Source organism: Catharus ustulatus, chromosome 9, assembly GCF_009819885.2.
Source record: "Catharus ustulatus isolate bCatUst1 chromosome 9, bCatUst1.pri.v2, whole genome shotgun sequence".
NCBI lineage: Eukaryota > Metazoa > Chordata > Aves > Passeriformes > Turdidae > Catharus > Catharus ustulatus.
The window spans coordinates 19,948,505-19,974,350 of NC_046229.1; the positions used below are offsets into that span (position 1 = coordinate 19,948,505).

At 38.3% G+C, this 25,846-nt stretch overlaps 1 protein-coding gene across 1 annotated transcript; it reads left to right on the forward strand.

The window, feature by feature from the left end:
• Positions 1-227: 227 nt before the first annotated feature.
• PALMD (palmdelphin) lies at positions 228-24,708 on the forward strand. Its single transcript, XM_033068032.2, has 8 exons — positions 228-532; positions 5,166-5,246; positions 10,673-10,803; positions 15,931-16,045; positions 16,923-16,956; positions 17,049-17,159; positions 17,858-18,958; positions 23,096-24,708. The coding sequence occupies exons 1-8, from the start codon at positions 488-490 to the stop codon at positions 23,137-23,139; spliced, it is 1,662 nt and encodes a 553-aa protein (XP_032923923.1). The 5' UTR covers positions 228-487; the 3' UTR covers positions 23,140-24,708.
• The last annotated feature ends 1,138 nt before the right edge of the window (positions 24,709-25,846 follow it).

The window sequence follows — 25,846 nt, forward strand, 5'->3', positions numbered from 1 at the left end:
TTATCAGTTTAAATAAATTTAATAAATTTTAAATATCTGTTAGTCATTAGAAGCATAGAAAAAGATGGGAAAGAGAAATAGGAGCATAATAAAAGTTTTCTTCAACCGTAAGAGTCCTGTAAGAGTCTGTTTTGGGCGTTTAACAGTTAAAGAAGCAGTGGCACGCTAACTGAGCACATTAAAACAAAGAGTTGGCAGCTCCTGAAGGAAAAGAGCCTGTGCTCCACTGTTCCAACTTGTCAGTCAACTCATGCCAGCACTCTCCCTGTCTGCCTCTTCTCCACACCCTCATTACATGTGTCTGTCTGGACTGATCTGCTCATCTGTTCAGGGACTCTTCTGACAAGTCAAAAATTCTGCCTCTTTCTGCTCCGGAATTGGATCAAATCACCTCAGATTTTTTTTTTTTTGTAGCTCCACCAGGAGGTTTTTTGCTTATGGTCTCATTCTGTTTGCCTTCACTACCTGTCTGTTTTTGATTTGTAGAATGGAGGAAGCTGAATTGCTGAAAGAAAGATTCCAGGCCATAACAGTAAGTGCTCACAGTTATAATTCACTATTTGAAAAAAAAAAAAAAAAAAAGAAAAAAATGCTTAGAAGTAATATTATTAATGAGCTGCTGTGTGTTTGCTGAGTAATGATTTATCCCAGAACAGAAAAAGAAAAGACTTTATGTCTGCTTGAAATTGTTGCTTCATAATTCTAGTTTATAAGATATTGCTTTAAGACAGCTAGGTTGACTGTACTGACTTTATTATGGGTTGTATTGGTTGTACTGCACTTTAAAATTAAATTCAAAGCAGTGAAAGTTTGTGCGCAAATCACTACTGGACAGTCTAAAACACACATTACTGTCATAATTCTGAATGTTTGCCTGAAGGTCAAAAGGCAGCTAGAGAATTCCAGAACAAATCAATTTTCACATTTCACAGTGTGAGATTAGAGATTTTTTGTTTGCACTGTGGAATTAAATACAATTTCTGGATTATTAATAACCTGTCATAAGTACTACTGTCTGAAAAGTAAAAAAGGACAAGCTTGGATTAAGCAAATTCCTACCTGTCAGTTTTCAGAGGAAGGACTCAGTGAAGTTTATGCTAGAGACATTAGAAAACATTTTCAATTTCTCTTCTAAAAGGAAATATGAGTGATGATTTCTAGTGTGTAAAAGAAACAACTAAACTATTTTTAAAGTAATACAACCTGATGTTATAAAAATTGGCTGAAACCAAATCCTCCTCTGATTTGAACTTATTCAGTTACAAAAGACTTAAACTGTATCAAAATTTGGCCCTTTGAGATGAAGGGAAGCCTCCAAAAGAATCACTCACTTTCTCAGTTAATAACAAATAATGGAAACAAAGGTCTTTGTCACACTCCTAACGTGATAGATTAGTTGTGAAACACTACTAGCAAAATTAATGGTGGGCAGAATTTAAAAATACCTTCTTGGAATCAAAAGAAATGTAAGAAGGCTTAAGTGGAAATCTATGGGAATTTAATTGGCTGGGTTTTAATTCAGTTGAGTTTTAATTACAGCACTTGATAAAAGCCAACAGAATCATTTATTGTATTTACTTGAGACCTGACACAAGTCTACAATAATTTGAAATGTTTAGAGAGTTTAGAGTACATTTGTTTGTTTAACTGCAGTGTTGCCTGCACCAGGGTCATAACCTGGACTTTGTCTCTAGTGTGTGGACTCAAAAGATAACTATTTTGGCACTCCACAGCAGTCCAGGCCTCACAATGTTTTACACTTCCTGGGATCCAAGAGCAGGAATGGGGCAGCACTCTTGGCTGATGAGGGCTCCTATGAACATACTGGGGTTGGCATCCTCCAGCTGCAGCTTTGCTTCTAAATGAATACTGGAGCAGGTTTTTCTTAAGAAACTGGGGTACCTTCCAGTGTCTTGCATTATAAGAAATAGGAAATCATATCTGGGTTCTGCCTGTGACTCTATTTATTCTGTAAATAGTACACGTGATGTGTAAAGGAGCTATTTGCTCTCCACTTTCATCAGTGAAGCATTCAGTTGGAACACCTGGAAAGTTCTGACTGCAGAAGTGAAGTAGCCTAAACAAGGTGAAGTTAGCAGCCTTCACAGCCTGCAGTAAGAGTTGTCCAGGGAAACAATACACTGCAGGTACAATAGCAAGCTGCTCTGTGGCTCTGGGGAGGCTTGGCTCAGGTAACACACCTGGGAATTCCAACTGTTACCTTCCAGATGTTTGCTGTAAAGGATCTAACAAGGGGCATTCAGAGCAGTCAACAACTGCACCTGCACTATCCTTATTGTTTTCTGTTGTTAAATACCTGTCTCCTTGACAGCAACAGAGCTAGTAGGAGTTTTCAAAGTCTTTTGCAAATCTTTTCTCCATATAGCAAACAAAAAGGAATACATGATTATTGGTTTTGTTAGTGAAGTTGTTGTTATTAAATATTTTGATGCTCCCACGGCTCTGAAAAGGAATTTTTTTTCCTTTGTTATGTAGCTACCACCTGCTGCTTGTGTATATAGAACATAAAAAGTAAAAAATCAAATGCCTTCATTTTGTTAGCAAGATTTTAATACTTTAAAATATGAAAGCTTCAATATTTTCTATGCTTAATGGGTTTTAATACCTGGAAAAACTACACGAAAATAAAAATAAATTAGCTAAAACATTAGCTGCTCCATGGAATTTGACAGTACATGGCATTTGCCAAGGGACCAAGAGGACAGTCTTTGGCACCACTGTAGAACACTGACACAAACTAATGGACTTGGCAGACAAGATACCTTACAAGACACTGTTCTGTGGATGAGATTCCCTTTCTTTCAGATAGATCAGTTTAGAACACAATTCATTTCTTTGCACTGAAGTCAGAAAAGAGTTCCACAAATTTCAGTAGGAGTGAAAATTAATGCCATGTCTTACCTTGCATTGATGCACAACAGAAAGGAATGGTTGAAGATGCTCTGTCATAAAAAGATTTCTTTCTGCCCAGTAGTTTATGTACAAATACTCATTTCAGACTCCCCAAACTCTTATTACATCTCCACTGGTACAAAAAGAACATTCAAATATTTTTTAATAGTATAAACCAAGTAAAAGTTTGTTCCCTGGCTAAGAATCTTATCCAGAACTTTAGTAAAGACAAAAGAAGTTTTCCTTAAGAATTGTAATAATCTGTAAACACAAGCTTTTGTCACACTGCTCATCTAATGATGGGTTATTTAAAGGCCATTTATACCACGAGATCAGGAATATTTCCTAAGTAAGGAAAAGTGTGAAGATCAGAGACCAGATACTCTGTCCTCAAAATGAGGACTGGCTAAGAAAAATTCAGCGTAGCAGCTTTTGGATAAAGTCTCACACAAGGGTCATTGCAGAAAAATTATATATTGTAGCCATCCTAAATCAGTAACTTTGTTAATTGTATTAAAGGGCATTGGTAAAGCACAAAACCACTGCAGAGATAAAAATAGCATGTATTTTGAGGAAAGAACCCCACCTGTTCTGTTTGGAGTATTTTAAAAGGCAGACTAACTCCACCATCAAGGAAAAATTGTAAAGGTTTTATAAATAACTCCTATACTTTGCAGACTATGAGAGATCAGTGACACAGTGATGTTCACCTGCTAAATCCCAGCACAGTATCAGCAGTGCCTGGCCAGGCTGTATCCTGCCCTCTGTCCCCATAAAGTTTGGTGGCTTCTTCCACTTCCTATCCTGACCTTCAGAAAAGTGTGCTCAGAGCTTGTGGCCCCGCTGCTAATTTCTAATTTCCAGTAACAGTGAAGTGATTCAGCCAAGCATTTCACATCTCTTCCTGTTTCCAAATCCCGGATCCTAGGGAAACAGTGGAGAACAACTCCCAGCCTTATGTCCAGTCCTTCCTTACTGACTTTCTCTAGTCCTTACACACAGCTGGTTCCTCAGGTGGGTTGAAAGGGCAAGGCCCTTCCTCTGTTTGTGAAGAAGTTAACTCCTTCCTAAACCATACTTGTCTGAAAACAGACTCTTTATTAAAAACCTACCACTTTTTTAACGGAGCCAAGCTGTTCTAATTGAAAGCAAAGAGGGATTAGCCTACAGTCAACAAACATTTCTACACAGGACAACAGAAGATTCCATTTACCTGCCTAAATGTATCACGAAACAAGTACAAATGTTTCTTGATTGGCGCATGGCAAGGTGCCATGCCCAATAAAAGAATTTTATAGCATCAAGGCTGACCAAGACAATAGCCTATTAATACACCTTATTAATGTTACTTTCCTTTGGCATAATTTCTTTCCCCCTGGCTGCTGAGGACACAAGGTACTAAATCAGTGTTAGGCCTCACACAGAGGAGCCACAAGGTTACTCCATGTGACAGTGCTATCCAAAAACAGGAGAGGCTCAAGCACTGTCAGCATTCAGACATTGTTCACCCTTTTCTTTTTCCCCTAATTTCCTTTTTTCTCTAATCTGTAACAAAAAGGATTAAGGTGGCAGTAGGATAGACCAGCATTACACGAGGTTTTTCCCTTCATAAAGATAAGCAGCCATGAAAACAGCCTGTACACAAGCTAATTTTTTTTTTAATTGAGAGGTAGCAACAACATATATGAAGTATATTACTGATCTTTACCATTATTTGACTAACAAAACAAATTTCTAAGTCTTTGTATATTCCTGTTTGTTTCAGCTATTAGCCACAGGATACATAAACTCAGTTCTGGATTCAGTGACAGTCCATTTCATCTAGTGATGTATCACAGCTGCTCAGTGTAGACCATGCAGACTCTTCTCTCTCCTAAACCATGTGTGGGTTGCCTTAGGAATTTTGGTCAGGACCCATTTTTAGTCTCTCTCTGCATGCACAATTCTGCACAACTGTACTTTCTTCCTGTTTTTGCCCCCTAGCCTTCTCAAGACTAAAAAAAAATATTTTGCATCATCCCTCCTTTGTGGTCATTAACACATTTAAATGTACTTTGGAGAAAGAGCAGTGAAAACCATACCTGTATAGGATCAAGTTATTGCTGCAAAGAATTATGCACTGCCTAAGCACCACATAAGCTTTAAAATAAGGCTTTATTTGCATGGATTGATTTCACCTACTGAACAACACTTACATAATAATTTTATTAACAAGCCATTTCTCTAAAAGTTTTATTGTTCTTAATTTGTAGGACAAAAGAAAACTGCAAGAAGAAATTACACAGAAACGTCTTAAAGTAGAGGAGGAAAAAATGAAACACCAACATTTAAAGGTAAGTAAAGTGTTAGATTTATGTAACTAAAGATAGCCTCAAGCCATACAGCATGAATAAAGGTTGGGGATTTCAGAATGCAAATCTTCAAGCATTTAAGTTGAGCTTTTACTGTCAAATTTTCACAGCTTTGTGGAGTCGTGCCAGGACTCCATTTGACTTTAATAAGCATCACTCTTTGAAAAAAATTACATGGGGGAGCTAATGTTACTTGATCACTTTCATGGCATAAAATGAGATCATAACCAGAAAAAACTCACAGATGAAAATTAAGCCTCACATTTCAGACTGGGTGTGTTCGCTCCCTAATCCCACAACAGCAGCCTCACTTGGTACAGGGTGCAGCACAATCATGAGGTCTAATTGCATTTTTTCCTAGGAAAAAACAACCTATTTATTTGGCTGTAGCCATCTGTCACCTTGTTTAATTATTCTTTAGTAAAATAATGCTGTTTCCTTGTATATTAAAAAAAAGTATAAATGTTACAAATATTGTTCTCAAATATGGCTTGGTAAACTCAGGATTACGAAGTCCAAAGGTGTAAGAAGCCTAAAGACCCACCTCTGTAGAGAACTGAAATTGCAGTGATTCCTACCCAACACCTCTATTCTTAAAATGTTTATAGCAGTTTGGCAATGTGTGTCATTTAGGGAGATGAGACAAAATCTATGCTTCTAGAAATATGCAAGACTTGGTATTTTACATACTCTTTTCATTATGTGAGCAGATAAACTGTGTCAAGAAAGTTATATTGAATCTAACACCAGGAGCGTGGCATGTCTCCTCCAGCAAATGTGAGAAAAGCATATTTAAAACAGACTCCTCTTCAAAACAGACACCAGATCCTGAGCCTCCTCCACCCTTTCCTTTTGTGTCAAGCCAAAAAACTGAAAAGCCTTGATAAACTAGCTCACTGGGCCAGGCAAGCCAACACACAGCCATGCCCAGGTTTTATTGGAAGGTAGTTTCTCCAAGGACAGGCTGGACCCTTTGTGTAACATCTTGTCTGAAAGGGAGCAGAATATCTTTTCCAAGGCCTGTAACCTCTGAGTAGCAAACATGTGACTCCTCCATCATGGTGCATGTCTTCATTGAGTACTGAAAGTTACATTTCAAGTTTCCATGTCTATAAATCCAGATGACTCTTTTGCCCTCCTTTACAGAGGGATAAACTGATCTCTTGTAGACAACCAGCTAATCCTCACTAGTGCTGTGTGCAGACAGAGCCCTAGGGCAATTTCCTTACAGACTCAGTACATGCTCATAGCTAAAATTAATCAGTTTTATGGCGTTTTTAGAGAGACTAAAACACTCCTGGAAAAATACTATTGAAATAGTTTTACTTTGGAAGAGAACAGAGAATGTGAGTTCACTGCCTATTGTATGAGAAATCATACAGATATCACACAGAAAAGCTTTTAAATTAAATCAGTCCTATTGCATAAACAAGGCAAAGCAAGGATCTGTTGAGGAAATTATTCACTTGGAAAAGAAGAATCAAGCATACATTTTAATATATACTGACATACACACATATGCTGCACAAATACATACATATCATTAGTTATTTGTAGCATACAAAAGGTAGACTACTTTTCCCAGTTCAGGAATAAGACAGGCACCTAACATCAAACACAGCATTAGTATATGAACATCTTTGGCTTTATGCCCCAGAAGCTCTGTCCCTTAACGAACATTCTTGCTTCAGCCTAATTCAGGTATTTCAACAGTCAAACAACAAAAGGATCCAGTGCATAAATTGTTTTAAAACAGATTTAGACTACTAAAACATTTAAACACTGCAGATCATTTCCCTAGCAATTCAGGCTGATTCCACTCATTTATATACATACCACTTGTGTGCATGGTGAAATCCAGATATCCATGTTCTATTAACATAACTCACACCTGTCCCCTAGGAAGCTATTGCAGGTTAGAAAAATCTCACTGCCATAGAGATGTTCTTGTTAGATGGATATCACTGTCCTGTTCCTCATTTTGTCCTTCCTACTTATAACCCTTAGTAACAGGTTTATTAAAAGGTTGTTAGTTTGGTTTGTGGTGTTTTTTTGATTGGAGCTTTTCTTTGGTATGTTTTTTTGTTTGTTGCATAAAAGAGGAAATTTTAACTTCCTTTTTGCAAATAGGAATCCTTGCTCTGGCTTCCCAGTGATGTTGTTTGCTGTCCCCAAGCAAACTTCTTAGTAGAATGACACAGATGAGGCATCATGACAGATCTTAGTTATCTGGTACAAGTGGAGAAGGAACATTTATTCCCTACATGTGCACTTCTCTCAGATGAAGTGGAGGGCATGCAAGCAAATACACCTGTGTGGACTGGGCTTCACAGAACTGCAAGGGGTATTGGGGGCTGCCAGTGTAGGTACAGGGGAAATTTTATCCAGTATTTCTAGATGCACCAACAACTAATCCTTCCTTCTACCTGGAATCCTTCTCACTGAAGCAACAAGGAAAAGGACCAGATAGAATTGTTTGAAAAGTGCAGTCAGCACTGATTTGCATGTACTTTCTAAGAGCTTTTACAGTTTAGCTTATTAATTTTCAGGCCTCTGACATGCCTGAACTCCATTAGTGCTACCTTGTAGGTACTCATCACACATCTCCTCCTTCCAGTGTTGAATCACTTTTTTTTTTTGGTGAAAAAATGTGAAAATTACTTATGCCTTCCCCAAAATGTTGTAAGGTAAACTGCCATACCGCTGGCAGAGCAAAACTCACAAACTCAAAATATCTTTGCTTTCCAGTGAAGGATGAATCTTTCAGTGCTAGTCCAGCCTTGTAAAGGATGGTAGTAGAGTTACACCTGGAGCACACACTGTAAATTATTCACAGAATCTGCAGGATATTGTCACGGTACTTTTGATGTGACCATGAACCACAAAACAAAGTGATTACTCTGGCCTCTCCCAGGGTTTTATCACATGCCAATGTACAAGTATCCCTTTCCATTAACACACAGAGCCTAACACAAAATGAGGGTGCTTTCATGTCAGTACTATAACACATGCACAACCTGGTTCTGAGCTAGAGACATTTGCCATGGAAGTAAGTGTTAGACAGCAGCAAAAAAATCTGTCAGGCCCAAAGCAGCTGCTCCTTCACTGGCTTGTGTCACTGCCTGGATGGACCAGACCTGAAACCATCTTTTATTCAAAGGTTGTTTCCAAACTACACAATGTGCCATTCTTTCAAAGATGGTTAATTAAATGAAAAAGATTACGTGGCATTTAGTTGGGAGTAGCAGCAAACTGCTCTAGAAATATGTAAAAATAACACTATTGTGTTATGCTTGTATTTAGGGAGTTTGTTTTCTTGGGCCTAACCCAAGAATATACATAGAGAAGCTTTTTTGATTTCAGTAGATGGTATCAGTTTCTGAGGTCTGCAGTGCCAGCCCCACTCTAAATCTTACAAGAAATTATAAATGTATTTTTTGAGACATAAATGCTAGACTAACACTGTTCCAGCCAAGATGAAAACCTCATTTTTCTAGAATCCCTAATTATCATTAAAATCTAAACAGTTTGATAGAAAGGGAATTAATAACTATGTGCCTTCCAGCTTGAGAACACAGTATTTTGGGGTCAATAAGAGTTGCCAACACCAGGCTACCTGCATCTAACAGATCATGTAAAAATATCCTATTAAAATCTGCATTTATTTCATTAGAGCCTAAAACATAACTACCAGGAAGTGCTGCCAAATTGATTCTACAGACAGAGCCAAGGCTCAGGACATCAGTTTTGAGCAAACTGTGTTTACCAAGATTTGCTAGGATCCAGTGTTGAGACAGAATACTGTCCTGCAGGCTAAGGCAACTGTAAACATTGCTCTTACATCCCACAAGTAAAAAAATTAAAAGATCATGGAGCGCACAGACTTCTCAGCAAGCCTGTTTTAGACACACTTTCTATGACATTATACATCAAGTAGAAAATTGCTTTTAACTGCAGTAAGGTCCTGCATATATATTCCTCTGCCAGCTGGGCCTCACTAATAACCTCATGGAAAGTACACAATAAATAGAAAAGTGTAGGAAGCAACAGTTTAAGTGACTCAACACAGGATGCAGGCAGGGATTCCAACAGCCCCTGCAAGCAGCACTGAGGTTAATGCAGCCTTCTCACCAGTGCTGGGCACACTCTGCCTCAAGCAGTAGCAGTCAAAATTCAATGTAATCTGCATCCACATCCTGCAATTAACAAAACTGTATAGTGGGGAAAAAAACAAAAACTTAACATGGAAATTAGACAGCTCAAGGTATCTAAATTATAACTGGGACATTCACCATTAATTAAAGACTTTATATGTGTGCTTCTTTTTTGGCTGTTGAAAGAGTATTTCTAAAGAGTCTCAACTCCTTCCCCAAGGCAGCAACTACATTTATGCCCCTGAGTTAGACTGAAAGGGGTAAAAAGAGTGCAAGAAAACTGGCATGGTTTACGAGTTTTAGCCTGCAAATAAGAATTTATCTCCAAGAATTATTTTTTTTTAATACCAGGAGTGTTTTTGAGAGCTCTGATAACTTTCAGGTACCACCTTTCCTAGTGTAAAGCAGCTGTAGGAAGCAATCAGTGCATTTTTCAGAATTTGAAAACACAGCTGAGAGAGATACACTTACCTGTGCACATGCAATACACCCACTTGTAAACCACCACTGCACAGAAAGAACTCCACAGGCACTTACCAGGTCAGGACCTAAATACCTAAGCTCTGGATTGCCCCTGCAACAGCAGCTCTAAATACACAGCAGGTCTGCTGAAACACTAACCAGGCACCAGCTGCCCATGCTCCACCTTTCCACTACCCCTCTTACCCCACACATCTTCACCAGCTGAAATGTGAGTTCACTATCATAACTACACAAGATCCTCTTAAGTTCCAGGGGTAACATTGCATCACTAACTCTCTAGAGATCTCTTACTCTATACAATCCCATTTACAGAAACTTCTCATCTTTTACAGCTCCTTCCAGAAGCTATGCAATACCAGGACCCCAGAAGCTAGGGCTATTGAAATAAAACTGTTGTGCTTCTGACTGGAGCCTTTCACATGAGTTTTATATGTATGGCTGTAGAGCTGGTTTGCTTTTAAGACTCACAAACTACTGGTTCCACTTACCCATATTAATCTGTTAGGGAGAGCAGCTGACATACTCTACATTTCTTTTGTATGAACTAATAAAGTGGGGCATTGTTCCTGAAGACTTTGCTTTTAAATTAATCTCAAAATACAGAAGTCGTTCAGTATTTCTCTTCCAGTGGCACCCACCGTGGTCAGGTTACCTTATGCTGGATAGATCACAATGCTGTGGATCACATCTGTGGCATCAAGATAAATACAGCAAATGGTTAAATACTCTAACTTTTAGCATTCACTTACTTGTCTATTTTTTTCCCATCAGAAAAAGGCCTTGCGAGAAAAATGGCTCTTGGATGGCTTTAGTTCTATGACTCCAAAAGAAGAGGAAGAAATGCAAAAGCAGAATCAGGAGGACCAACAACGGACTCATGAGCTAGAACAAGACATTTTCAGGTAAAGAAGTACACCCACCCTTGTGTCTGGGTTAAAATGGTCCCATCTTAAAAGTCCTACCTTATTTTGTAAAAGATGAAAATGTCAGGTGCTAAACACATGCAGAGTAAAACAATTCTTGTAATGTTTTCGAGTCAGTCAGAATCCGAGAACACAGAAAGCAATTTCCATACTGTAAACAATAACAAACTACACAATAACTATATTGTGAAGTATTTGTTTCTCTAATTCCAGATATCCTTTCTTTCACGTTGTATTTGGTAGGTGTAAACCACAACATATGGGGCTTGCTCTGGGATAGCAATTGTTGAATCAGAACTTCAAAATAACAAGAAATTTTGAAAGTTCTTCAGTTTCACTAGGTCCTGGCAAAGCTTTTAATACCTGACTTTCACCATAACAGCACTTCAGAACAGTACAGGCTCCCTAACCCCATTAGCAACACTCCAGTTTTCCGTATGTTTTGTACTCAGTTCAGTCCAAGAAACCTGCTTTACCAAAGGTCTTTCTTTACCTTTCATTAGAGATGTTTCTACAAACCTCATTGCCTAGTGCTCCCCCATCACACAGGACTAACATTTAACTGCAGAGAGAGTCTCGTGAAAGACTCTTATTTACTCTGGACATGGTTCCAGGTGCTTTTTAGCTCCAGTCAGCCCTTCTCAAATACCACAGAACTGTGCACACAATCAGCTCCTTCTCTGGGTCCAGGCATTCTGACTGGTACTACCCCTTGGCATACACAGAAAAGATGAAATATTACAGTTCCTTTAGATTCTGGGATGTTTCATCATCCTTTTTCAATGCTTCTTCCTCTATTTCAATTCAATAGCATTTTCCTCTCTACTTTTCTTCCACTGTCCTCCTACACATACTCTTTGGCAAAGCTGTCACCAAGATTACCTTCTCTGGTGATCTCCCATCCTCTTCCCTCCTTACTCCATCTCTGACACAGATAATAATTCTCTTGGCTGACAGGTAGCAGCCTAGTACTAGTTTGTCCTATAATTATGCTGACTTCTTGCTCAAAAGCACTTTTCTTGACAGAACATCTTTTTACACACCTCTGTAGGATTCATTGTTGCAGTGGTAGGAGGCAGACAGCATGCCCTGAAAACATCCCAGGAGTCTTTCATTTTGATGGCATGCAAGAGTGGTTCATATGACAGTGTAAGTGCCAGAAAAGAACGGTATCTAGGGCTAGAACATCTAAGGAGAAACAAGGAAATTGTATTGAACAAGCATTTCCCCATTAGACCGCTGGAAGTTCAGCCTTTCTCTAAGTAGTGAGAGGAAAGATTAGATTCAAAGCCCTATTGACCATAAGCAAAACCTGAGCTAAAAATTTAGGCAGGTTTATTCACATGTCATTTGCTATAATTAAATTTCCTATCGCTCTCTAATAGCTATTTAGCAAAGACATCTAGAAAAATATATACATATCCTTCCAAATAACATTACATCTTGTTTATACACACCCCGGCCAGTTTCAAACCAGCCAGCAGTGATACAGAAATCTAGGAATAAAGTCCACTAATAAATATAAAATATGTATCATACAGTTCTTGCATAGTGCTTTTGCTGCACCATAGATATCAGCAAAGCTAACACAAGCCTGTCTAACCTTTGACCTGCCCTTGCTAAACTGATCATGCAGACACGTCATACAGTAGAAATAACAAACTGAGAGGCTCAGTAGAATTCTTTCTTCTAAGTGACTGACTTAAAATTCCCTTGATTCAGAGATATTCAGTTCAGTCTGTTGATTATTTTTTGTGTGTTTCACCTTCAGTTAAAAAAATTATGAGAAGACAATTGCAATTGTTGGTAGATTATTCACAGTAGTGGCATGGGCCTTGCCATCACCTTCCTAAATTGGACCGCTGTTTTGAAATATTCTTTACTAGGGTATCAAATTAAGCTGGTGTATGTCTGCTAATGAGATCAGATTTGAACATTTTTTAATAAAAACGAGAAGTTCCATTTTTTTGTATCAATGACAAAACAGTGAACAGCAAGCATCTTGAAGAGCCACCTTGGAGATAAATGGCTGAATGCTTTGATTCCAGACAAAAACCTGCATTTACATTAATTGTCCTATTTACCCTCTTTACATGTTAGAAATTTCAGTGACTGAGTGATCATATCCTTAGTCAGGGTACAAGCTGAATGAAGAATTAAGAGTCCTTCTGTCTCAATCTTCAGCTAATAACACTCATTCTCGATGGAATTAGCTGCTAAACAACGTATTTAAAAATGCAAAACAACTAAGGTCTATTCAATTGCTTATAATGCATGAAAGCAGACTTAGGCTGTACTACAGAGTTGCTAAAGCATTTGACTCACCTCAGAACATGTGAGGACTTGCTAAACCGCCTTTTCCCCTCAGTCTGGAATTCTTCAAGGTGGTATCTTACTATCTGCTTTTCATTCTCAAGCCACGTACTTTTTTTCCTGGGGTGGTAGTGAGGCCAACTCCAGCAGATCAGCTGGTGGCCAGCAGCATCCAGGCAATCACCATAGATTTTCTTAATTCAGCTGCTACTTTGGCAGAGAAACCTTTCATTTAATGTCTTGACTTCTAAGGTCTCTTCTCTCATTCATACCTCTGTACCACTCATTTTCCTCTCTCAATCAGTGCTACTTGAAAAGAGGACAAACATTCAAAGGATTGATTTAATACAGTAGCTATGTCATACTTCCATTTCTCTCAAAAAAAAAAATGCACGCTGTACAAAAGGCAGTTTCTTGCCTTTATACATAATTGCTATAATAGTTGCTAGACCCTTTCAAGACAAACTGTGATATAACTTCTTACAAATGTCACTGATTTAAGTGTTTCTAAACATTTAAACACACCAGAAAGATCCTGGCCTAATTTTTCAACTGCATGATGTTGTAAGGGCTTCAATTCCTTTGAACTATACAAATTGCATCTCTTTGAAGCTTTCTTTCCACAAATTTCAGTGTGCACACTCACAACACACTCTGAAATTGAACCATAAAATCTATTTCTGCAAGTATAAGTCCAAAAGAGGTACTTAGAGTCTAGATGCAATTCCCATTACACATGGGTATGAGAATTTCTCTCTAAACCCACAGAGCATTGAATCAGGTCTCTTAATTACCTTATAAAGTGGGTGTTGGTATGGTTATAAGAGCATATATAAACTTTAATTTGTTTCTTGATCACCCAGGTAAATACATGGTGTTTATAATCTTTGATTTATTTGGGGTTTTGTTGTCTCTTTCTCCATCTCTCTTTTTTCAAGTATTTCCAAGATTTTTTCCTCCTCTTCTTATACCTGTGTGCCTAGGAATGTTTAGAGCCAAGACTGAAATAAATCCACAGTAGAACAATGATTTATTAGCTCATTATGCTTCTGTGAGTTTATGATTTTCAAAATATCATAATATTGCAATCAAATCTCATCTAAAAATAAAACATCTCAATATATTGTATATCAATATAATGTTTCATGAGAAGTGAAAAAAAGGCACAAGGTCATTATTTTCTTTCATAGCTGTTCAAAAATATTCATCCCCAAATTTTTAAATTTTAGCACTGTAATCAGTACCTTTAATCAGGGTTCTAAGGCCATCTTGCAGAGCTCAGGTAGAAGTGTGAGCAGCTTTTATATTTTTTTTTAGCTTTTACTTTCACCCTGAAGGTTTTTTTTCTTCACTTATCTGTTCTGAGGTCTGTGATACCTGTGTCTATCAATAAAGAGGACGTGGTCACCCACAGATAAAAGTCCACATAGCACCCTGTTAGTGTAGCTCTACACGTCTGAGTTTAAATAAGGCAAGAGCCATAATGGTAATTCAGATTCCTCAGCCACACAGAAGGAAATCAATAATGTTATAATGGACCTGCATTCAGCTTTTCTAGTCTGCTTACTTTAAAGGGATGGCAGGCTTTAATCATTCCTGGTGCCTTTGTGTAGTATTGTGAATCCTAGCACACAGTAAAGAAGTCAAAATACTAAAAGTACAACACTTCTTTCCCTTGGGGTTATAAGCCAACACTTGTATAACCCTGTCTGTAATTTTGTCTCAGATCATATAGTTGTAACTATTCTGACTGCTCTCAGCAAAACCTGCTATCAGTTACAGCTCCCTTAGGTCTAGAGTCATTGATTTCCAGCATGGATTAAAAAAAAAAGAAAAAAAGAAGCCAACATATTTCACTTACATCTGGAAGCCTTTGAAATTCACTTTTTTTCTTAAAGTTAACAGAAGTTCTTAAAGAACCAGGAAACTAAAGTTACACGGCATTAATCTACAACATAAGACATTCAGTGACATTCAGTTTACTTCAGAGATAAATCTGGAATTGGATTCTAGATCTTCATGGAAAATTGACTTCCCAACTACTTAGCTAATAAGGCAAATTCCATCTAAAACCCAACAAACATTCACTTATGCAGAAAAGAGTAGTCTTGATTAGAAAGACTAAAACATAGGGAACAGGACACCTGCTTAAGTCACTGCCTTATTCAATGGAAAACAATTTGACCAAGACCTTTACTTTAGAGGCGTGCTTTATACCCAAACAATCAGGAATAGCTTTCTCCCTCTCTGACACAGAGATTCAGTTTTTCATCTTGGATCTTTCTGTTTGCCATACACTAAGAAAATAAAAAACTCTGATCAGGAAAAAAGCTACCTTAATCATTTTACTCAGTTTTAACGTGCAAGAAAACTTACAACAGACTCAACACTTAAGAAGGGCAGGGAAGGGAGCTGTAAATGCAAACCTACAGCAAGTGTCAATAGCCCAAAAGAAATTTTGACTCCTTAGCCTCAATATTCCTTTCACATAACTATAAAGGTTTTTAAAAGAAAGCTGTTAATCCATCAGCCAAGTCCTAAGTGGCAAAATAGTTCATGCTTACATTTGGAAATCTTGCTTTGTTGGTGGGTTTGGGTTTTTTACCATTTTAAAAGAAAATACTATTTCAGACTTATTTTCCACTGTGTGTGAAATTTTAAGTTGATCTCATATAAGAGCAAAGTTTGTCAAGGTAAGTAGAACCAGATCTACTAATGTCCATATTCCCAATGCATCAACTCTACAATGTTGTTCTCTGCCTGGTATTAAATCAAATACAACCGTGATTGCAGACTGGAGAAGGAAATAGAGGCTCTGGAAAGACAAGAAATGGAAGTCTCTGCTAAGGAAGAAGCAATTTTAAAGAAACTGAAGTCTGTTGAGAAAACAACAGAAGACATAATAAAGGTTAGCACTATATTAATCCAGAAATATAATTTATTACTCAATCCTCATCATATCCAGGGAAAGGGGAACTAGCTGGATCCCATGAGTGGTCATGAGCTTTTTGTGAAGTGACAGCAGTTCAAACATGAGAGGGATCAAGATGTTACATTTTTCAAGTGCCCCATATGTCTCCATTTGCTTATTTATGGGGGTGGGGGAGCAATTCCTATCTCTATTCATCTACAGTATGTCTCTAAAACCAGCACTGCCACTGACACCCAGCAACTTTGCCTGTCAGCCAGAGACAGACACATCAGGTACAGAGGCTGGTGTGTTCGTGCTCCTTCAGGTGACATACCCAGCTAAACTGCATCATGCTCTCCACCAAGTCCCTGACAGATATTATGATGTATTTTAATGTTATCAGCCATTAGTCCTTGCCAAAAGGTAATTTTAATATTTTTAAATCATCTTAAACCGTCTCAAAAAAATACAGTGATGAAACTAAACTTCAGTTCTCTGGCTGTTCTTACATACACACACATTCTCTGAAGACCTACAGGGAGATAAATAAAACTGGAAAGCCAAAGTAGAACCCTTTTAAAAAATCTTTGAGGCCAACCAGGTGGTGTCACAGTGGGAGGCTAGGTCACTGTTTAATACTTATAATATTTTTGTCCTTCCCTGTGTGACTTGGAGTCATATTGGCAAAAGACCATAGAAATTTCACTTTCTCACTAGCCATGCTCCAACTGAGCACATTTCACTTTTAGCCCCTTCTCTGTATGAAGCTGTGCACACAAAAGGTTAAAACTATCAGGGAAACCAAAGCACTGTCTAGTTAACATCTTAAAAGTAACTATCACATTTATTGTTAATGGTTCTCTTTCCCACCTAGTCTGTGAAGACTGAAAAAGCTGGATTTGAAAAAGGTACGTTTAGTCAAAAGAGTATTTTTTAAAAGGTTCTTGTAGAAGTTAAAACATACTAATGCTTTGTGGATCTGTGGATCTTCTTTATTCAGAGGCAGCAGACTACATATATGCCAGCATCCCTGACCTTCCCAAGTATTTCAGACCTTCTGCACTGAGAAGTACAGCTCATGCTGATATGGATGATGAAGAAAAGAGAAAAGGTACTGCTTATTAGTAACTCCAGAAGGTGTCAATATGTACAAAAGCTACCTATATATTGAATCTAATACACTTTAAGCGAAGAATAGACATTACAGATATGAGACATTTGTTCTCATTTAAGCTGTGTTACCAATTAGGTCATCAAAACTGAGAGGTGAGACAGTGGTGTAAAGTATGTGCCACTGAGAATAACTCTCTTCACCACTGACACTTTTTTCCAGCACTTCATTCCTCTGCCTGTCATAACTAAGTACAGACTCCATATAGTTCATTTCACATTTTCTGTCTGCACTTACACCTGTTGGGTAACCAGCAGTAGTCTGGTTATTTCCCAACTCCTACAAAGCCTCCTAACCCTTCAGAGTGCCCAAGACTCTCTGGCATCACAGCACATTGAGCTCTTCCAGCTGTTATTGCCCAGCATAACGCCAGGGGCCAAAGTTAAATCTGGATTTCTCAGTCTATCATGTAATGGAAACTGTCTCCTCAACAGCTGATTTTTCCTCATAGAATGAAAATATTTTTTCCACAGAATACAAGGGGACATTCAAAATGAGAATATAATATATTGGTTGTGTATGTGCTAATTTCACATATTTAATAATTAATTCTGACAGTTGCTCTCTATCACTGTCAGAACCCCTATATTTCTTGCAGCTATTACATTACCAGTTTAAGCACTTGTTTCTTTCAACAGCATTGTTTGCCATGGAAATTAAGGTTGAAAAAGACATGAAGACAGGTGAAAACACAGTGTTATCAACAATACCTCTTCCCTCAAAGGAGTTTAAAGAGACAGGAATTAAAGTCTATGATGATGGCAGGAAGTCAGTCTATGCAGTGTCCTCAAATGGGAGCACAACACAAAATGGGATGGATGAACTTGCTCCTGTTGAAGTGGAAGACCTGCTACGGCAGGCAACTGAAAAAAATTCTCAGTCTCCCACAGAGTACCATGAACCTGTCTTTGCAAACAAATTCTACAGGCCAGTTACTCCTCAGAAAGACAAATTAGTCCCTGGACCAAAACCGGAGGGCACTGACAAAAGAGAGATGAATGGATTTAGCAATCATCAGACAGGGCTCTCCTCCAAAACAGAGCCCCTTATGCAGCAAAATAAAGAGAATGGCCTTGATCTTCCAAAGGTAATGCAACCAAAGTCTCCCTCTCCAGTAATTTCTCATACAGAAAAGAAAGTGCACACTAATCCTGAGAACAGGATGATTCATAATGAAGAAAGAAATGCTGCACATGAGGAATTAAAACCTTACCAGAATACCATGGAAAGACACAGTGAGACAAGGTTTTTAAATCCCTGTCATCCTAATGAAGCATCCTCTGCACCTCAAGATGAGGAAGATGTTCGGTACAACATAGTGCAGGCTGTCCCTTGTTATGTGGATGAATCTGAACCTGTCACCATGGTGTTCATGGGTTATCAGCGCATTGACGATGACGACGCAGAAGCAAACCAGAAGCTGTCCCAATATGATGGGGTTATCCGTGCAGAACTAGTTATCATTGATGATGATGATGATGAAGATGACAGCAAATCCGAGAAACCAGCATATCATCCCATAGGCCATTACAGTCAAGTTTATCAGCCACCTAACAGGAAAACCACAGAAGCCCAACACACAAACCCTGTGAGCAGTCTGGGTGAAAGCTTGAACAAGGTACCCCACAAAAATTCCATCTCCCTGCAAGAACAAGAGGAACGCTTAAGCTCACCAACACACCATGCTCATCTTCACAGCCAGATGTCTGGAGATGGTACAGAAGATCCCTCACTAACAGGTAACAGAAAAGGAAAATCATGTCACTGCTGTTTGCTCATGTAGAAAATTGATATTGCTCTTACTTGCTGGCAACTGTGTCACTTCTTATGTTGTTTGGATGTTTCAGCCTAATACACTATTAATAATATTTTTTTGCTCTTGTTAACAAAAAATCTACATTTTGGATCTGTTTAATTATTTTGTCTTTAGCAATGCACTAGTTACCATATCAAAATTTGGAAAATAAATTATCGCAGAAATGCCATTCCTGTAACCTTCAAAGATTAAAAGTGGCTCTCTTTCAAGTTCCATCAATGCTACCAAAACTAGCAGAATTAGTTTTCATTTCTTGCAGGTAACTAACAGCATTGCTACTTAACAATTCCTCCTCCCTCACTGGCATGTTTTTCTGCCTGTCTGCATTCCAACTACTTTCTAGATCATCCAAGTTACTCCTTAAATAAGAAAGACTGCTTAACAATCAGCTTTACTTTGTATTTTTGAGGAATCAATATTGCCAATATTGTCTTAATAGGGTTTATGCAAGTTTTAACAATTTCATTAACCCAAGTTTGACATTTTTATAGCTTCTGAAAGATAATGAAAGTTTTCATCAATACACAGTTAGTCCAGTAGTCCACAGAGATATTTTTGAATACTTTTTATATTCTATTAATACATACATTATCTATTTCTTACTATAAAATTTTATAATAAAAGTTTGAAAGCAATAGCAAAACCTTCCAGAAACATAGAAAACTTTTCTTTATGATTATCTTGCACTTTAATGCATACAATTAAACTCTCTTTAAATATACTTACACAGCAGCAGATTTCAGACAGTAGTCATATTCCACTTGAGGGAAAGAACACTCTGGTTGAATTACAGGAAGATCAGGGGCCTGATGCCACACTGTCTCCCTCCAGACAATTTGCAGCAAAAAATCTAAGTTTAGGCTCTGCCTAAAGCTGTATTGACAGCCCAGGAGTTCTTTACACTACATGTAAATCCAGGAGAGAGGATGATCTTTGGATCATGTAAGAACTTTCAAGTATTTTTGCATCGGTAGGCAGTGATTGGAAAGAACTGTTCAGCAAGAAAGGCTCTCAGCTTTTAGGAGTATGAACAGCATGGAGTCATGCACACAACAGCAGAAATACTCCAGCACTTTCCCATTGCTTGAGAGGGCCTTTGCTTTCCTCAAGCACCCATTCTGCCATCTGTGTACTTCCCTGTGCTCTCCAGCACCAAGGGCTGCTGCCAGCAGCTCTTATGCAAGCAACTGGAAGCAGAAGTAGTTAGTACAGGCAAGATAAACCATTCCAGAAGCTGCTTCAGCCTATTATATTTGGGGGATTCATTCCCCAAATAAGTCCCCAAATTAGTTCCCCATCACATAAGTATAGGATAATAGAGAAGGGACACTCACCCAGTCATCAGCAGGTTTCTACTGAAACAGGTCATTCATCCTACAGCCTGCTGAAGGGATGCTCCTGAATGTATGCTGGGAAACTGGCAAAGAGCTGTCCAAGTAGTAACTACAAGCTGGGAGTACCATTCAGGTGGGCCATAAACAGGCCATGAGATGTTAGCTGAGCATCTCTATCTGTACTAGCCCTCGCTTATTTTTGTCACTCAGGCGAAGTTTCTGAAATTGCTACATTTTTCCCCTTTCATTCAGACACTGCCCAAATAATCTGGGTTCTCTCACATTTGAGGTTAGTGGAAAACAAATACTGACTTTCAGGAAAGGGGACTAAGCACAAGTCTCAAGAAGTATTTGAGAATCTGTCCTGTAAATCTGTATGTGGTTTCAGCCATTTTCTTATAACTATTCCACCAATAAGAAAATGGCCAGTTGGAAAAAATGGATCCTAGTTAAATCACAAGCAGTTTGGCAACTGCCTCAAAATTCCCCCACTTAGCACTGCCTCCAAGTGAGTATCTTCATGCCTAGTAGAATTTGGAAGTAATCCAATTCTTCTTTAGCTCTCCACTTATTTATTGCCACTCCCTAGGACATTTTTGATCAGTTGAAAAAGCCAGGAAGTGACTCAATCTTTCCCAATCAACCCTATAATCCTATGGAGACTTCTAAAAGGAAAACAAAACCAGGAAAGCCTCTCGATCTAGAACAATGTATTATACAGAGCTGTTTCTTAGAGAAATATATTGTTTTCAAAGCAGCCGTTGATGCCCACCCTAGCAGGTTCACCCTAAAGGCCACTAGAGAAAAGAGTGGAGTCAATTACTTTTGGTAGCTCATCATTTGTTACTAAAACAACAAGCAGTAAAAGAGAAAAACTAATCCTCTCAGAAACTAAAGCTTTGGGAAGCACTTGCAGCATTTAAACATTAAGCACTGAGGACTCTGAATGAGAACAGAAAGCCAAAGAAGCACAGGACAGGTCAGCATGATGGCCTCTCATGTAACAATTTTTATTTAGGAAAGAAATGAACTTCAGAACAAGTTACTGAATTAGTTCTTGATGGCCAAGGACAAGGAGGCAGAGGCATTGTTCCATGTGCCAATCTATACAGAGACACATGAGATTAAATTAGGAGCTTTTCATGCCCACAATCTTACAAAGATGTAGGACATACCTCTTTCCAGATAGTAGCAATTTTCCTTCCCCCACAAGCTCCTTTCCCCACCAATATCTCAAAGTACGTGCCCTGGGAAAAGCCATGCAGAGAAAAGGATGACAATGCTATAATTGGTACACCCCATTTGCATTATTAGAGCTTATTTTCTTCTTTAAATTTCAGGCAAATTAATTCAAGTGCAAATGTTTTGAAGATGCAATACTCATTAGGGAAATGAAAAGTCCTTGGGAGGGAACAAAGGCTAGACATAGTGAAATGAATAAGGAAATGCAAAACGAAAGCTGAATAAGCAGCAAAACCTACTGACAGTGTGGAACAGGCTCTCATGGGATATGAAGGTCCAAGGCTCTTGGCAGCTAGCTAGCCTAGATGAGCTATTTTTTTTTCTACCACTGGAAGCTTTTCAACCTTCAAAAATCACAACGGAGACTGCTCCATTTGAGTTGAAGAACATAAAATACAAAAATCATTTTTAATCAAGAACCATCTGTTTTCTGTAATGTATAGAGCAAGACAAAAAGAAACTATGAGCTGTAAGTGAGGCATCAAACTGACTGTTCTCATTCCATGACCAGGGCTTGAATCCTTCAGAATTCCTCAGCCTGTAAAAAGTACACAGTGTCTTTGTAAGAGCTAAGGTTAACATCAGTGGCTCTATGATATAAAGTTACACGCCGATGCTTCTATGATTTGCATCAACTTCAGCATTCAAAACATAACTTGATTTGGACACTTGCTGACGTGTAAATCAAGTAAACAGCTGCTTTGACCCCTTGTGTCTCAGCAGAGAGACACATGCAGGGTGCAGGAATGAGACATGCTATTTTTGGTGACTCGTCAAACTAACAGATCAGAGTAATGGAGATTATTCCCATCGCATTCTCAGATCAACAATGTGCTGGGGGGAGGCTTTTACATATCAAACAACAGCATTATATTGCTGTTCTAAAAATAACCTTAACATGTTGGCCTTGCACTGTCCTTTTCCAACTTACCCACATTATACCCAGTTACAGACAATAGCTGTACTGGTGTTTATACAGGTACTGTTACTGCATCAGATGAAATCAGGAACATGACTAACTCCCACTCTGACTCACAGCACCAGGAAGAGAGGAAAGTTTGCTCTGAGCATCATAGAAAAGGAAAAGGTTTCCAAACAGTTACAGCTCCCACTGAGGAGTTTAGTTTAAACAAAGAGTTTACTTAATTATTAATGCATCCTTTTAATCTGTCAGCATCCAGTCAAGGGCAAAACCAACTCTGTGTAATGTGTTAGTGAAGGTAATGGAACCAAAACAGAATAAAGCTGTGCTAATTTTTAAATAGCAATTATGGAGTAATTTCTTAATATACTTACTTTATTGCAAAATTACCAGAACTAACACCTTCTACTGATTTCTTTCTGTAACACTAAAACAATGCTTATTCTGCTGGATTAACCACTGGAGGTATGTGTATTCTTCATTTTTCTAAATAAGGAGATTTTGCTTCAGAAATAGAAAGAAAAACTTAAAATGCAATGGCTTTGTTTGTTTATTTTTGCAGCTCTGAGGATGAGAATGGCAAAGCTGGGGAAAAAGGTGCTTTAACAGCTGTTATGACATGGAAGTAAAATTTATCACTCAAAGCAGATAAAGCTAAGAAGACTTTCTTCCACATACTTTTTCTGGATCATAATACTTGTTTTGCTACTCTGTTTTGTGGGCTATTTTGCCCTCTGTATAATGCAATGGACTTTAACAGACTTTCAGATTTGACCAACTGCCACCTACACACAAATCACATCCTGGATTTTGTTAAAAGTAGTGGGAAGTTACCTAAGGCCATAAATGCAGTGTATATGCAAATATGAAGACACGTGCATACCTGTTCTCACAATCAGAAATATACTGTTGCTATATACACAGAGCAGGTAAACACCTATCTCCATGGAACTTCATGCCACATTGTTTCACGTTAAAGTGTGCCAATCTATCTGATTTTGACTGAAAACGCTGTTCCAGCATTCTTTCAGTAAAAGCATTGGTTAATAAAAAGCAAATATGAGAGAGGATCAGGAGAAAATGTAAATACAAAAAGTCCTTTCCAATTATACTACCTTGGATGAAATGTAAAGCATTCCTTTTTAAGTGATAGCAGATCAAACCAAATATAATTAAGCCAGCATATTTAAATATTTTAGCCACCTTCTAGAGCTCCACACTCCATTCACCCTTCTGTATTACATATGACAGTGTAGCCATCCTCACACCCTGTTCTCTCCACCATCCCACAACCATGCTGCCCCCCCACAACCTCACAGATCAATCCTGTGCAGAATAATATGAACAGCCTGACCTCCTGAGCATGGTTTCATCTCCCAGCTTGCTGAGAAAGCCCTACTTATCCAAGAAACTGGTTGCCAGACAGGCAGTGCCCGTCCATAAAAAAAAAAAACCAAAAAAAACCAACCAGAACAAAAAAAAAATCCACAACAACAGAAAAACACCCCAACAACCATACTGTTTATGTTTCACTTGGTTGGGAAGTTAAAATCAGCAAGCCTCCCACCAGAAATACTGAGTTACCAGTAGCTTTTCCTGCAGCTGAAAACAAAGATCTGTTACAGGTGCAGCCACTGCTGGGCACGGTTCTTCAGAAAGTTTCAAGGTTCCCACCAAAAACCAGGTTAATTCTTAACCTTAAACAGGTAGGGGCCCTAAAAGGGAGTTCAACCACACCCAAAAAAAAAATCACATCCAAATCTGATTTTCCAGTACCTAGTTCTTGGGGAGAAAATGTGCCTCATAACACACTACACCATTGTACTCAAATCAGTACAACAGCTTGAACTCACTAGGTTTTAGCTTCTTTTTAACACCAAACAGATAAAGTTCAGGTTGTTATTGTGTTATTGTGGTATAGTTGACTCAAATTATGCACCAGCAAAGAAAAAAAAGCCACTATAAGTTTTTGCTGGTCTTCTCTTCAAAGCAGGAAACTGAAGTTACTACCTCATACTGAGGCACGATGGTAGTAATTGACTGATTTGTAGCCTCTAAACAGTTGGTGGCTCCCAGTCTCATGTGGGTAATAATCTCAAAATTTAAGTCTTGTCAGAAATGGTTACCTGGAGAGTGGAATAGTAAATAAGAATGAATAAATTCTATTATAGTACACTTCTATGTCTATTCTCTTGTTTGGTTTTGTTGTTTTATAGTGGGTTTTTTCCTTATGCTTTTTTTATTATTTGCTGGTTGTGAGAGCAGGCAGCTTCAGCCTCAACTCTTAATACACCAAAAAATGAGAGTAGGTGAGTGATATGAAGTAGTCACAGTTTTTGTAACAGCAGTAGATGGCTATAGACATTCATCCTTTGCTCCCCCAACAACCTGTACTATTAAACTTAAATAATATGGAAAAGGAAGCAACTATTGTCACAATACCAGTCAAAGTAGTTTAAAGGAAATACTAAAAAGTTTTCTGCTTCTGGAAAGTAGGAACATTCATCATCTGAGTGCTACAGCCCCAGAGCTTTCCTGAATCCTGTATCAATAAGAACAGGAAATACAAGGTGGCAAGTCATCTTTTCAAGTGTCAGTAGAGATGCCATGCAAAACTCTAATTAATCATAAATGCAAAGTGATTTCTAAGGCCCCACAAGACAAAAGTCTCTCTGAATCAAAGCTGCAGCTGCAGTCCTTTTTAAGTGCAGTATCATTTGTGTAGGATGATTGTCATAAATAGCTGGTTCAGAGTGAAGCAGTTTTGTGCTTTATATTATGGAAAGTCACTTTTGCACAGCCCAGGGAAGACCAGCAGAAGCTAGACAGTGGTTGAACTAGGTGCGGTATGAACTAAAACAGGTGGTTCCAAGCATGTTCTAAAGAATTTGTTCTGTGCCAGTTCTGCTGTGCCACTTACTCAGGTACGTGCAACAGTTTCCCCCTTCACACAAACTCTTTAGAGAAGTCTGAATCAGATTTATGTGAGGAAAGAATTTCTCAGACCTACTAGCAGATCATCCCTGTTAACCATCCTTCCATTCACTTGGACACTTCTTACTTCAGCATGCACCAAAGGTCTAAAACCACTGGGGCATTAACTCCTGCAGAAATATGTTGAATACTGCAGTTTTTCTTTAGTGATTGCTGTTCAGCTTCAGTTGTCTCAAAAAAGATATACCCACAAGATAAAAAACCACCATCCATACCTGCTCAAACAAAAGCTTAAGCATAGATATCAAGCAAACACCCATTCCAGAATGTCTGTGTGAGTTGGCTTGAATTTAAAGATTGAGTTTCTTAATAAACCTTG

What these genes read in the sequence shown, in the direction of transcription:
- PALMD (XM_033068032.2), top strand. Translation starts at nt 488, where the DNA reads ATGGAGGAAGCTGAATTGCTGAAAGAAAGATTCCAGGCCATAACA. An exon ending in CAACAGAAGACATAATAAAG is followed by an intron (nt 16,046 to 16,922) that starts GTTAGCACTATA and finishes TTTCCCACCTAG; the next exon opens with TCTGTGAAGACTGAAAAAGC. An exon ending in TGATGAAGAAAAGAGAAAAG is followed by an intron (nt 17,160 to 17,857) that starts GTACTGCTTATT and finishes TTCTTTCAACAG; the next exon opens with CATTGTTTGCCATGGAAATT.